Below are 13415 nucleotides of genomic sequence, written 5' to 3' on the forward strand. Positions count from 1 at the left end.
CAAATACGTGCCTGCTCGATCCGGCAAAGGGCAGTGCTCGCTCCGGCAAAGGGCAGTGCTCGATCCGGCAAAGGGCAGTGCTCGATCCGGCAAAGGGGCAGTGCTCGATCCGGCAAAGGGCAGTGCTCGATCCGGCAAAAGGGCAGTGCTCGATCCGGCAAATGCTGCCAAATACGTGCCTGCTCGATCCGGCAAAGGGCAGTGCTCGATCCGGCAAATACTCCCAAATACGTGCCTGCTCGATCCGGCAAAGGGCAGTGCTCGATCCAGCAAATACTCCCAAATACGTGCATGCTCGATCCGGCAAAGGGTAGTTCTCGATCCGGCAAAGGGCAGTGCTCGATCCGGCAAATGCTGCCAAATACGTGCCTGCTCGATCCGGCAAAGGGCAGTGCTCGATCCGGCAAATACTCCCAAATACGTGCCTGCTCGATCCGGCAAAGGGCAGTGCTCGATCCGGCAAAGGGCAGTGCTCGATCCGGCAAAAGCTGCCAAATAAGTGCCTGCTCGATCCGGCAAAGGGCAGTGCTCAATCCGGCAAAGGGCAGTGCTCAATCCGGCAAAGGGCAGTGCTCAATCCGGCAAAGGGCAGTGCTCAATCCGGCAAAGGGCAGTGCTCAATCCGGCACAGGGCAGTGCTCGATCCGGCAAATGCTCCCAAATACGTGCCTGCTCCATCCGGCAAAGGGCAGTGCTCGATCCGGCAAAGGGCAGTGCTCGATCCGGCAAAGCGCAGCGCTCGATCCGGCAAAGCGCAGTGCTCGATCCGGCAAAGCGCAGTGCTCAATCCGGCAAAGCGCAGTGCTCAATCCGGCAAATGCTCCCAAATACGTGCCTGCTCGATCTGGCACAGGAAAGTGCTCAATCCGGCAAAGGGCATTGCTCGATCCGGCAAAGGGCAGTGCTCGATCTGGCAAAGGGCAGTGCTCGATCCGGCAAAGGGCAGTGCTCGATCCGGCAAATACTCCCAAATACGTGCCTGCTCGATCCGGCAAAGGGCAGTGCTCGATCCGGCAAAGGGCAGTGCTCGATCCGGCAAATACTCCCAAATACGTGCCTGCTCGATCCGGCAAAGGGCAGTGCTCGATCCGGCAAAAGCTGCCAAATACGTGCCTGCTCGATCCGGCAAAGGGCAGTGCTCAATCCGGCAAAGGGCAGTGCTCAATCCGGCAAAGGGCAGTGCTCAATCCGGCAAAGGGCAGTGCTCAATCCGGCAAAGGGCAGTGCTCAATCCGGCAAAGGGCAGTGCTCAATCCGGCAAATGCTGCCAAATACGTGCCTGCTCGATCCGGCAAAGGGCAGTGCTCGATCCGGCAAAAGCTGCTAAATACGTGCCTGCTCGATCGGGCAAAGGGCAGTGCTCAATCCGGCAAAGGGCAGTGCTCAATCCGGCAAAGGGCAGTGCTCAATCCGGCAAATGCTCCCAAATACGTGCCTGCTCGATTCGGCAAAGGGCAGTGCTCGATCCGGCAAAGGGGCAGTGCTCGATCCGGCAAAGGGGCAGTGCTCGATCCGGCAAATGCTGCCAAATACGTGCCTGCTCGATCCGGCAAAGGGCAGTGCTCGATCCAGCAAATACTCCCAAATACGTGCCTGCTCGATCCGGCAAAGGGCAGTGCTCGATCCGGCAAATACTCCCAAATACGTGCATGCTCGATCCGGCAAAGGGTAGTTCTCGATCCGGCAAAGGGCAGTGCTCGATCCGGCAAATGCTGCCAAATACGTGCCTGCTCGATCCCGCAAAGGGCAGTGCTCGATCCGGAAAAAACTCCCAAATACGTGCCTGCTTGATCGGCCAAAGGGACGTGCTTGATCCGGCAAAGGGCAGTGCTCGATCCGGCAAAAGCTGCCAAATACGTGCGTGCTCAATCCGGCAAAGGGCAGTGCTCAATCCGGCAAAGGGCAGTGCTCAATCCGGCAAAGCGCAGTGCTCAATCCGGCAAAGCGCAGTGCTCAATCCGGCAAAGCGCAGTGCTCAATCCGGCAAATGCTCCCAAATACGTGCCTGCTCGATCCGGCAAAGGGCAGTGCTCGATCCGGCAAAGGGCAGTGCCCGATCCGGCAAAGGGCAGTGCCCGATCCGGCAAAAGCTCCCAAATACGTGGTTGCTCGATCTGGCAAAGGGGAGTGCTCAATCCGGCAAAGGGCAGTGTTCGTTCCGGCAAATGCTCCCAAACGCGTGCCTGCTCCATCCGGCAAAGGGCAGTGCTCGATCCGGCAAAGGGCAGTGCTCGTTCCGGCAAAGGGCAGTGCTCGTTCCGGCAAAGGGCAGTGCTCGTTCCGGCAAAGGGCAGTGCTCGTTCCGGCAAAGGGCAGTGCTCGTTCCGGCAAAGGGCAGTGCTCGTTCCGGCAAAGGGCAGTGCTCGTTCCGGCAAAGGGCAGTGCTCGTTCCGGCAATGGGCAGTGCTCGTTCCGGCAATGGGCAGTGCTCAATCCGGCAAAGGGCAGTGCTCAATCCGGCAAATACTCCCAAATACGTGCCTGCTCAATCCGGCAAAGGGCAGTGCTCGATCCGGCAAATACTCCCAAATACGTGCCTGCTCAATCCGGCAAAGGGCAGTGCTCGATCCGGCAAAGGGCAGTGCTCGATCCGGCAAAGGGCAGTGCTCGATCCGGCAAAGGCTCCCAAATACGTGCCTGCTCGATCCGGCAAAGGGCAGTGCTCGATCCGGGAAAGGGCAGTGCTCGATCCGGCAAATACTCCCAAACACGTGCCTGCTCAATCCGGCAAAGGGCAGTGCTCAATCCGGCAAATACTCCCAAATACGTGCCTGCTCAATCCGGCAAAGGGCAGTGCTCGATCCGGCAAAGGGCAGTGCTCGATCCGGCAAAGGGCAGTGTGTCATGATCTCTGCAAGCAGAGATCATAGCAAGCCTATAGAGGGACAAGCTCTCGGAAGATGGAACTATACTGACCATGAACTAAGCCTGCCGCGCAACTAGAAATAGCCAGGTAGCATTTCCTATTTATTGCTAGATGCCCAGCTCTGGCCTAAGACCTAAATAGCTAGCAGAGGGAAATATAAGACCTGGCTCACCTCTAGAGAAATATTCCAAAGAAGACAGTTGCCCCCCACATATAATGACGGTGAGTTCAGATGAAACAACAAACGCAGCAGGAAAATAGTCTTAGCAAATTTGAGGTCCGCTTACTAGATAGCAGAAGACAGATAGTATACTTTCATGGTCAGCAGAAAAACACTAACAAAACACCATCCAGAGATTACCTTAAACTCTGGCATTAACTCATAACACCAGAGTAGCAATCCCTGATCAACGAGAGCTTTCCAGACACAGTAACAAAACTTCAGCTGTGAACTGGAACAAATAGGCAAACGAAACATGGACAAAAGTCCAACTTATCTAGTAGTTGTCAGAAGCAGGAACAAGCACTGAGAGGCATCAGATAACATTGTTGACCGGCAAGAAACCACCAGAGAAATGAGCTTAAATAGCGACACCCACTACTGATGGAACCAGGTGAAACAGGAAAGAGGATGACAAGTCCAATTCCACAAGCGGCCACCGGGGGAGCCCAGAATCCAAATTCACAACAGTACCCCCCCCTCAAGGAGGGGGCACCGAACCCTCACCAGATCCACCAGGGCGACCAGGATGAGCCCTATGGAAGGCACGAACAAGATCAGAAGCATGAACATCAGATGCATTGACCCAAGAATTATCCTCCTGGCCGTAACCCTTCCAGTTGACCAGATACTGGAGTCTCCGTCTGGAAACACGAGAGTCCAAAATCTTCTCCACAACGTACTCCAACTCACCCTCAACCAACACCGGAGCAGGAGGCTCAACTGAAGGTACAACAGGCACCTCATACCTGCGCAATAACGACCGATGAAAAACGTTATGAATGGAAAAGGACGCAGGGAGGTCCAAACGGAAAGAAACAGGATTAAGAATCTCCAATATTCTATAAGGGCCGATGAACCGAGGTTTAAACTTAGGAGAAGAGACCCTCATAGGGACAAAACGAGAAGACAACCAGACCAAATCTCCAACACAAAGCCGAGAACCAACACGACGATGACGGTTGGCAAAACGCTGAGTCTTCTCCTGGGACAACTTCAAATTGTCCATAACCTGCCCCCAGATGTGATGCAATCTCTCCACCACCGCATCCACTCCAGGACAATCCGAGGATTCCACCTGACCGGAGGAAAATCGAGGGTGAAACCCCGAATTACAGAAAAACGGGGACACCAAGGTGGAAGAGCTGGCCCGATTATTGAGGGCGAACTCTGCCAATGGCAAAAAAGCAACCCAATCATCCTGGTCAGCAGAGACAAAACACCTCAGATATGTCTCCAGGGTCTGATTAGTCCGCTCGGTCTGGCCATTAGTCTGAGGGTGAAAAGCAGATGAAAAAGACAAATCTATGCCCATCCTAGCACAGAATGCCCGCCAAAATCTAGACACAAATTGGGTACCTCTGTCAGAAACAATATTCTCAGGAATACCGTGCAATCGGACAACATTCTGAAAAAACAGAGGAACCAACTCAGAAGAAGAAGGCAACTTGGGCAGAGGAACCAAATGGACCATTTTAGAGAAACGGTCACAGACCACCCAGATGACAGACATCTTCTGGGAAACAGGCAGATCTGAAATAAAATCCATCGAGATGTGTGTCCAAGGCCTCTTAGGAATAGGCAAGGGCAACAGCAGTCCGCTAGCCCGAGAACTACAAGACTTGGCCCGAGCACAAATGTCACATGACTGCACAAAGACTCGCACATCTCGTGACAGGGAAGGCCACCAGAAGGATCTTGCCACCAAATCCCTGGTACCAAAAATTCCGGGATGACCTGCCAATGCAGAAGAATGTACCTCAGAGATGACTCTACTGGTCCAATCATCCGGAACAAACAGTCTATCAGGCGGACAACGATCCGGTCTATCCGCCTGAAACTCTTGCAAGGACCGCCGCAGATCAGGAGAAACGGCCGACAAAATTACTCCCTCCCTAAGGATACCTGTGGGTTCAGTATTACCAGGAGAGTCCGGGTCAAAACTCCTAGAAAGGGCATCTGCCTTAACATTCTTAGAACCCGGTAGGTATGACACCACAAAATTAAAGCGAGAAAAAAAATAAAGACCAGCGCGCCTGTCTAGGATTCAGGCGCCTGGCAGTCTCAAGATAAATCAAATTTTTGTGGTCAGTCAATACCACCACCTGATGCTTAGCCCCCTCTAGCCAATGGCGCCACTCCTCAAACGCCCACTTCATGGCCAAAAGCTCCCTATTCCCAACATCATAATTCCGCTCTGCGGGCGAAAATTTGCGAGAAAAGAAGGCACAAGGCCTAATGACGGAGCAGTCGGAACCTTTCTGCGACAACACTGCCCCAGCTCCGATCTCCGAAGCGTCAACCTCAACCTGAAAAGGCAGATTCACATCAGGCTGACGTAACACAGGGGCAGAGGCAAAACGGTGCTTAAGCTCCTGAAAGGCCTCTACAGCATGAGGGGACCAATTAGCAACATCAGCGCCATGTCTGGTCAAATCAGTCAGTGGTTTAACGACATCCGAAAAACCAGCAATAAATCGGCGGTAAAAGTTGGCAAAGCCCAAAAATCTCTGAAGACCCCTAAGAGAGGAGGGCTGAGTCCAGTCACAAATAGCTTGCACCTTGACGGGATCCATCTCAATGGAAGAGGGAGAAAAAATATACCCCAAAAAGGAAATTTTCTGGACCCCAAAAACGCACTTAGACCCCTTCACACATAAAGAATTAGACCGCAGAACCTGAAAAACTCTCCTGACCTGCTGGACATGAGAGTCCCAGTCATCAGAAAAAATCAGAATATCATCCAGATATATTATCATAAATTTATCCAGAAAATCGCGGAAAATATCATGCATAAAAGACTGGAAAACTGAAGGGGCATTAGAAAGACCAAAAGGCATGACCAAATACTCAAAGTGGCCCTCGGGCGTATTAAATGCGGTCTTCCACTCATCCCCCTGCCTGATCCGCACCAAATTATACGCCCCACGAAGATCAATTTTAGAGAACCACTTAGCACCCTCTATACGAGCAAACAAATCAGTAAGCAATGGCAATGGGTATTGGTACTTAACAGTGATCTTATTCAGAAGCCGATAATCAATACATGGTCTCAAAGAGCCGTCCTTTTTTGAGACAAAGAAAAACCCAGCTCCCAAGGGAGAAGAAGATGGACGAATATGTCCCTTTTCCAAAGACTCCTTTATATATTCCCGCATAGCAGCATGTTCCGGCACGGACAGATTAAACAAACGACCCTTTGGATATTTGCAACCCGGTATCAAATCTATGGCACAATCGCACTCACGGTGCGGAGGTAACGACCCAAGCTTGGGTTCGTCAAAGACGTCTTGATAATCTGAGAGGAACTCAGGGACTTCAGAGGGAATGGACGACGAAATAGAAACCAAAGGTAAGTCCCCATGAATACCCTTACATCCCCAGCTCAACACAGACATTGCTCTCCAGTCCAAGACTGGATTGTGAGACTGCAACCATGGCAATCCCAGTACCAAATCGTCATGTAAATTATACAGCACCAGGAAACGAATAATCTCCTGGTGATCCGGATTGATACGCATGGTTACTTGTGTCCAGTATTGTGGTTTATTATTAGCCAATGGGGTGGAGTCAATCCCCTTCAGAGGAATAAGAGTCTCCAAAGGCTCTAAATCAAAACCACAACGATTGGCAAAGGACCAATCCATAAGACTCAGAGCGGCGCCAGAGTCAACATAGGCGTCCGTGGCAATGGATGACAAAGAGCAAATCAGGGTTACAGACAAAATAAACTTAGACTGAATGGTGCCAATGGAAACAGACTTATCAAGCTTCTTTGTACGCCTAGAGCATGCTGATATAACATGAGTAGAATCCCCACAATAGAAGCACAATCCATTCTTCCGTCTAAAATTCTGTCGCTCGCTCCTGGACAGAATTCTATCACACTGCATACTTTCTGGCGTCTTTTCCATAGACACCGCCAGATGGTGCACCGGTTTGCGCTCCCGCAGACGCCTATCAATCTGAATAGCCATTGTCATGGACTCATTCAGACCTGCAGGCACAGGGAACCCCACCATAACATCCTTAACGGCATCAGAGAGACCTTCTCTGAAAGTTGCCGCCAAGGCGCACTCATTCCACTGAGTAAGCACAGACCATTTACGGAATTTTTGGCAGTAAACCTCAGCTTCGTCTTGCCCCTGAGATAGTGCCATCAAAGTTTTTTCTGCCTGAAGTTCCAAATGAGGTTCCTCATAAAGCAAGCCCAAGGCCAGAAAAAACGCATCCACATCGCGCAACGCAGGATCCCCTGCTGGCAATGAGAAGGCCCAATCTTGAGGGTCACCCCTGAGCAAGGAAATCACAATCCTAACCTGCTGAGCAGGGTCTCCAGCTGAACGAGACTTCAGGGACAAATAAAGCTTACAATTATTTCGGAAATTCTGGAAGCTAGCTCTATTCCCTGTGAAGAACTCCGGCAAAGGAATTCTCGGCTCAGATACTGGAGCATGTACCACAAAATCTTGTAAATTTTGTACTTTCGTGATGAGATTATTCAAACCCGCAGTTACACTCTGAAGATCCATTATTGTCAGGTGCACACAGAGCCATACAGAGATGAGGAGGAGAGAGAGAAAAGAGACTGCAGCAAGGCAAACTGGAGGGAAAAAAAAAAAAAAAAAAAAATTCCAGCAGACTTCTTATAACTCTCCTTTCTCAACCTGGGTCTTTAACACTTTAGGGGCCGGTCAAACTGTCATGATCTCTGCAAGCAGAGATCATAGCAAGCCTATAGAGGGACAAGCTCTCGGAAGATGGAACTATACTGACCATGAACTAAGCCTGCCGCGCAACTAGAAATAGCCAGGTAGCATTTCCTATTTATTGCTAGATGCCCAGCTCTGGCCTAAGACCTAAATAGCTAGCAGAGGGAAATATAAGACCTGGCTCACCTCTAGAGAAATATTCCAAAGAAGACAGTTGCCCCCCACATATAATGACGGTGAGTTCAGATGAAACAACAAACGCAGCAGGAAAATAGTCTTAGCAAATTTGAGGTCCGCTTACTAGATAGCAGAAGACAGATAGTATACTTTCATGGTCAGCAGAAAAACACTAACAAAACACCATCCAGAGATTACCTTAAACTCTGGCATTAACTCATAACACCAGAGTAGCAATCCCTGATCAACGAGAGCTTTCCAGACACAGTAACAAAACTTCAGCTGTGAACTGGAACAAATAGGCAAACGAAACATGGACAAAAGTCCAACTTATCTAGTAGTTGTCAGAAGCAGGAACAAGCACTGAGAGGCATCAGATAACATTGTTGACCGGCAAGAAACCACCAGAGAAATGAGCTTAAATAGCGACACCCACTACTGATGGAACCAGGTGAAACAGGAAAGAGGATGACAAGTCCAATTCCACAAGCGGCCACCGGGGGAGCCCAGAATCCAAATTCACAACAGCAGTGCTCGATCCGGCAAAGGGCAGTGCTCGATCCGGCAAATGCTCCCAAATACGTGCCTGCTCGATCCGGCAAAGGGCAGTGCTCGATGCAGCAAAGGGCAGTGCTCGATCCGGCAAAGGGCAGTGCTCGATCCGGCAAAGGGCAGTGCTCGATCCGGCAAAGGGCAGTGCTCGATCCGGCAAAAGCTCCCAAATACGTGCTTGCTCGATCTGGCAAAGGGCAGTGTTCGATCCGGCAAATGCTCCCAAACACGTGCCTGCTCCAACCGGCAAAGGGCAGTGCTCGATTCGGCAAAGGGCAGTGCTCGTTCCGACAAAGGGCAGTGCTCGATCTGGCAAATACTCCTAAATACGTGCCTGCTCGATCCGGCACAGGGCAGTGCTCGATCCGGTAAATGCTCCCAAATACGTGCCTGCTCGATCCGGCAAAGGGCAGTGCTCGATCCGGCAAATACTCCCAAATACGTGCTTGCTCAATCCGGTAAAGGGCAGTGCTCGATCCGGCAAAGGGCAGTGCTCGATCCGGCAAATACTCCCAAATACGTGCCTGCTCAATCTGCAAAGTGCAGTGCTCGATCCGGCAACAGGCAGTGCTCGATCCGGCAAATACTCCCAAATACGTGCCTGCTCAATCCGGCAAAGGGCAGTGCTCAATCCGGCAAAGGGCAGTGCTCAATCCGGCAAAGGGCAGTGCTCAATCCGGCAAAGGGCAGTGCTCAATCCGGCAAAGCGCAGTGCTCAATCCGGCAAAGCGCAGTGCTCAATCCGGCAAATGCTCCCAAATACGTGCCTGCTCGATCCGGCAAAGGTCAGTGCTCGATCCGGCAAAGGGCAGTGCTCGATCCGGCAAAGGGCAGTGCTCGATCCGGCAAAGGGCAGTGCTCGATCCGGCAAATACTCCCAAATACGTGCCTGCTCCATCCGGCAAAGGGCAGTGCTCGATCCGGTAAAGGGCAGTGCTCGATCCGGCAAAGGGCAGTGCTCGATCCGGCAAAGGGCAGTGCTCCCAAATACGTGCCTGCTCGATCCGGCACAGGGCAGTGCTCGATCCGGCAAATGCTCCCAAATACGTGCCTGCTCGATCCGGCAAAGGGCAGTGCTCGATCCGGCAAAGGGCAGTGCTCGATCCGGCAAATACACCCAAATACGTGCCTGTTAAATCCGGCAAAGGGCAGTGCTCAATCCGGCAAAGGGCAGAGCTCAATCTGGCAAAAGCTCCCAAATAAGTGCTTGCTCGATCTGGCAAAGGGGAGTGCTCAATCCGGCAAAGGGCAGTGTTCGATCCGGCAAATGCTCCCAAACACGTGCCTGCTCCATCCGGCAAAGGGCAGTGCTCGATCCGGCAAAGGGCAGTGCTCGATCCGGCAAAAGCTCCCAAATACATGCCTGCTTGATCAGGGAAAGGGCAGTGCTCGATCCGGGAAATACTCCCAAATATGTGCCTGCTTTATCAGGGAAAGGGCAGTGCTCGATCCGACAAATACTGCGCAGGCAGTGTTCTATACTGCGCGGGCTGTGCTATATACTGCGTGGGCTGTGCTATACACTACGTGGGCTGTGCTATACACTACGTGGGCTGTGCTATATACTATGTGGCTGCTATATACATACATACATATTCTAGAATACCCGATGCGTTAGAATCGGGCCACCATCTAATATCTATCTATCTATCTCCCTATAGAACTTTTTTGCAATAGCAATAAATGAGGAATTGAGGCTTCATATCAAACAGAGGTGAAACTGGTAATCAGAAAGATGTAAATATGGCAGAAAATGAAGCTGAAGAGACAAATGAAATAATATTCAAGTGCTCCAAAGTAACAAATGTGCAATCGCCAAAATATATCCTACTTGTACTTTGTTCCCTTGGGTTTTAGTATTGCTTAATCCACATTACAATTTTTTACAAACCACATTCTTTGACACATGACGATTACATTTACTGCATCATACGTTATCTTATTGCTGTGCATCGCCGAAAAATACTACAAATTCCTTGAGACAAATCACGAAAAGGATTTGTCGCTTCATTTGCATTCGCTTCTACCATTCCCAGATTTACAAAAAAAAAAAAATGAATAAATAAAAAAAAATTACAATTTTAAATAAATAATCTCCTTGTGAACTGTATAAAGCAAGGAAACAAAGGAAGACTAAGCAGGAGCAGTGAGATAGAGCCAAGCAGAACGCTCGGCTCACCATAGTGTCACACTGCAGCAGAGTCTGCAGCAGCCGAGTGCCGGCACACCAGCTGCATACCTAAGCAGATCAGCCGGAGCTACGGGCACACCGGCCCACCATGCCCATGAAATGACACTATGCTCCCAAATACGTGCCTGCTCATCGCCTTCATAATGGGGATGTGTTCCAACGGTAATCACTCAATCACTGTCTTGAAAAAAACACAGCAGGTGTTGGTAAGTAAACCCACAGTGCTACTCTCCATACCCTGCAATGTGATCACTACCATTCCTACCTCCAGGAGAACACACAGCAGCTTCTGACAATGTTATGTTTGCGTTACATCAATTAAATGGGAGAAATAAAGTAATACGTGCAATACCACTGGGATCTGAAGACACAAAACTTCAAAAGGAACAATCATCCTTTTCTGAGGTAACCCACTTAAGCGTTCTGTATTTCTCCGCTCCATCATCTTGCCGCAGAGACAAGCCTTCTTTTCAAGAGACAATTACGGTAAGAAACTAATGATTAAATCAATTTTTTGTTCGGCTGTACTGTGAAAGTATGGAACAATTATGAATGCTTTCTCGTCTTGACAGTTTTAAAAACACGGTTTCTGATATAATTGCACAGAATGAAGCCTAATTATAAGACAAGTACGGTGTCTTTAGTTACGCGGGATTCTTGCCAGCTGTGCAAACTCGATCAATCCTACCTGCTACAGCAGTGACAATGCTACACAAGCGTACTGAGGAATCCGGCACATGCCGCAATACGTACACCGCGTCTTGTAGGGCGCCGTGCTGGAGAAGTAGCCGGACGATGGCCACGTGGCCATTCTTCACAGCGTCATGAAGAGGCGTGTCGTTCTGGTACCCGGTAGTATTCACGAGGGCCTTGTGTCGGAGCAGCAACTCTACCACATCTGTGTGCCCGTGGTTACAAGCCTCATGCTAGAAAAAGCAAAGATAGATTATGAAACATACATAAAATGTAGAAAAAAAAAAAAAGAAAAAAAAATGAAAAGCTGAAAAAAATAGTAATATTGAAGGATATTAAAGGCCTGCTGACAGTGGATTTTTGCTGCATTTTTTGAAAAGTGGCGTGATTAAGGCATGTTCCGGATTTTTCACGTTTTTTTCCGCGATCAAAATGCCTCCACTAAGCATCCTATTATTAGAATGCAATCCACAATTTGTGTGCACATGTTGCGTTTTTTTACGCAAAAAAGAAAAAAAAACACATCGCGGTAAAAAACGCAGCATGTTCATTAATTTTGTTGATTTTTTGCGTTTTTGCCGCTATATATTGCATTGGGGAAGCTCTGAAAAAAAAACGCGAAAAATCCACAAAAAAAGCGATAAAACCGCGCAAAAAACGCACGCAGATTTCCTGCGGAAAATGTCAAGAAATTTTTGTAAAGATTCTTGATGTGTGCACATGGCCTTAAAAAATAAAATAAATAAAAATGAGTTAGCAGGGGAAAGACGGCATCAAATAAGCTACGTCTTGAAGGGGATCTCTCAAGGTGTTTTCTACTCCATCTGAGAGCAGCATGATGTAGGTGCAGAGACCCTGATTCCAGCAATATATCACTTACTAGGCTCCTTGCTGAAGTTGTGTCAAGGTCAGTTTTCTCTGCCGCAGATCCAGCAGTTCTCTGATTGCCATAGGCAGAAAGCCATCAATCAGTGGTGGGGCGGGGGGTTATACAGAGCTCAGGAATATGGAGGACTACATGGAAGCAGGTTTACTTTACTAGTCCTCTAGTGATAAAATCACCTGTTTGTCAGCAGGAGATTAACAATCTACAGCCAGCAGCCCAGCAAGATACACATCACTGTAATCAGGGTCACGGTCTCTACATTATGCAGCTCTCAGATTAGGTGAAGAAGATTAGGTGAAGAAAATTGGGTGACATTCCCTTTAACAATCTTCAAATGAAAAAATGCCAAAGTTACCAAAGGTGTCCATCCAGCGTGGTCTTTGACATTGGGGTTCGCTCCACTCTTCAGAAGTTCCTCCACGGCTCGCAGGTCACCCTATGTGCAGTGTAAAGAACATTCAATCATTGCCAAAAGTCAATATTTAGGAGCAAGAGTGCAGCACAAGTGTACCAAACTGCATTTACCCAGATAAGTAAGGTGCCGCCATTATTACTACAGGTATAGAGGCTTTCTGAAGCACTTTACAGATTAAATTAATATGATGCAATGAAAGACATTATTGAGTGGATTTGGGGCCTATAGTCCGCAGAACAGTGCCAGAATGATACTCTGGGGTGGACTGGCAAGAAAAGATGGGCACTGCAAGCTCCGCGGAAAACAAAATGGGTGCTCAGCTGTATAAAACAGCATTGTATTGGTACACGCCGGCCGCTTAGGAGTGAAATCCTGCTGAATATTGTGCCAGATTGTAATCGCCGGCAGGTACAAGCCCAACATTGCGTTACAGGGCATCACTTTATAAATTATATTGTAATATACGGCTGTTTAAGATACACCTATGACACAACCAGCTCCCATGATACCGCCCTAAGGATGCATGTCCGGAGTGACAACTGTAACCTATGTGAATAGCAGAAGTAAATTCAATTTATAACATACAGTATCTATAGGAGGTAGGATTTCAACTGTTTCCCAATATGGAGGGACCCATCACATCCAAATACACTATTTCCATGCGGGTATAGCGCTAGTCTACAGGGAAATGGCTTTAAGTCCT

At 49.1% G+C, this 13415-nt stretch overlaps 1 protein-coding gene across 2 annotated transcripts in view; it reads right to left on the bottom strand.

Moving 5' to 3' along the window:
- Positions 1-13415, bottom strand: part of BARD1 (BRCA1 associated RING domain 1) — an 87888-nt gene that overhangs the window by 23685 nt on the left and 50788 nt on the right. For both annotated transcript variants that reach the window (XM_077272261.1, XM_077272262.1), the window contains exons 5-6: positions 12653-12733; positions 11472-11644 (exon numbers count right to left, since the gene is read on the bottom strand). In XM_077272261.1, coding sequence (XP_077128376.1) covers positions 11472-11644; positions 12653-12733 — 254 coding nt within the window. The remainder of the gene's footprint in view (positions 1-11471; positions 11645-12652; positions 12734-13415) is intronic.

This window comes from Ranitomeya variabilis, chromosome 7 (genome assembly GCF_051348905.1).
Source record: "Ranitomeya variabilis isolate aRanVar5 chromosome 7, aRanVar5.hap1, whole genome shotgun sequence".
NCBI classification, from domain to species: Eukaryota; Metazoa; Chordata; class Amphibia; order Anura; family Dendrobatidae; genus Ranitomeya; species Ranitomeya variabilis.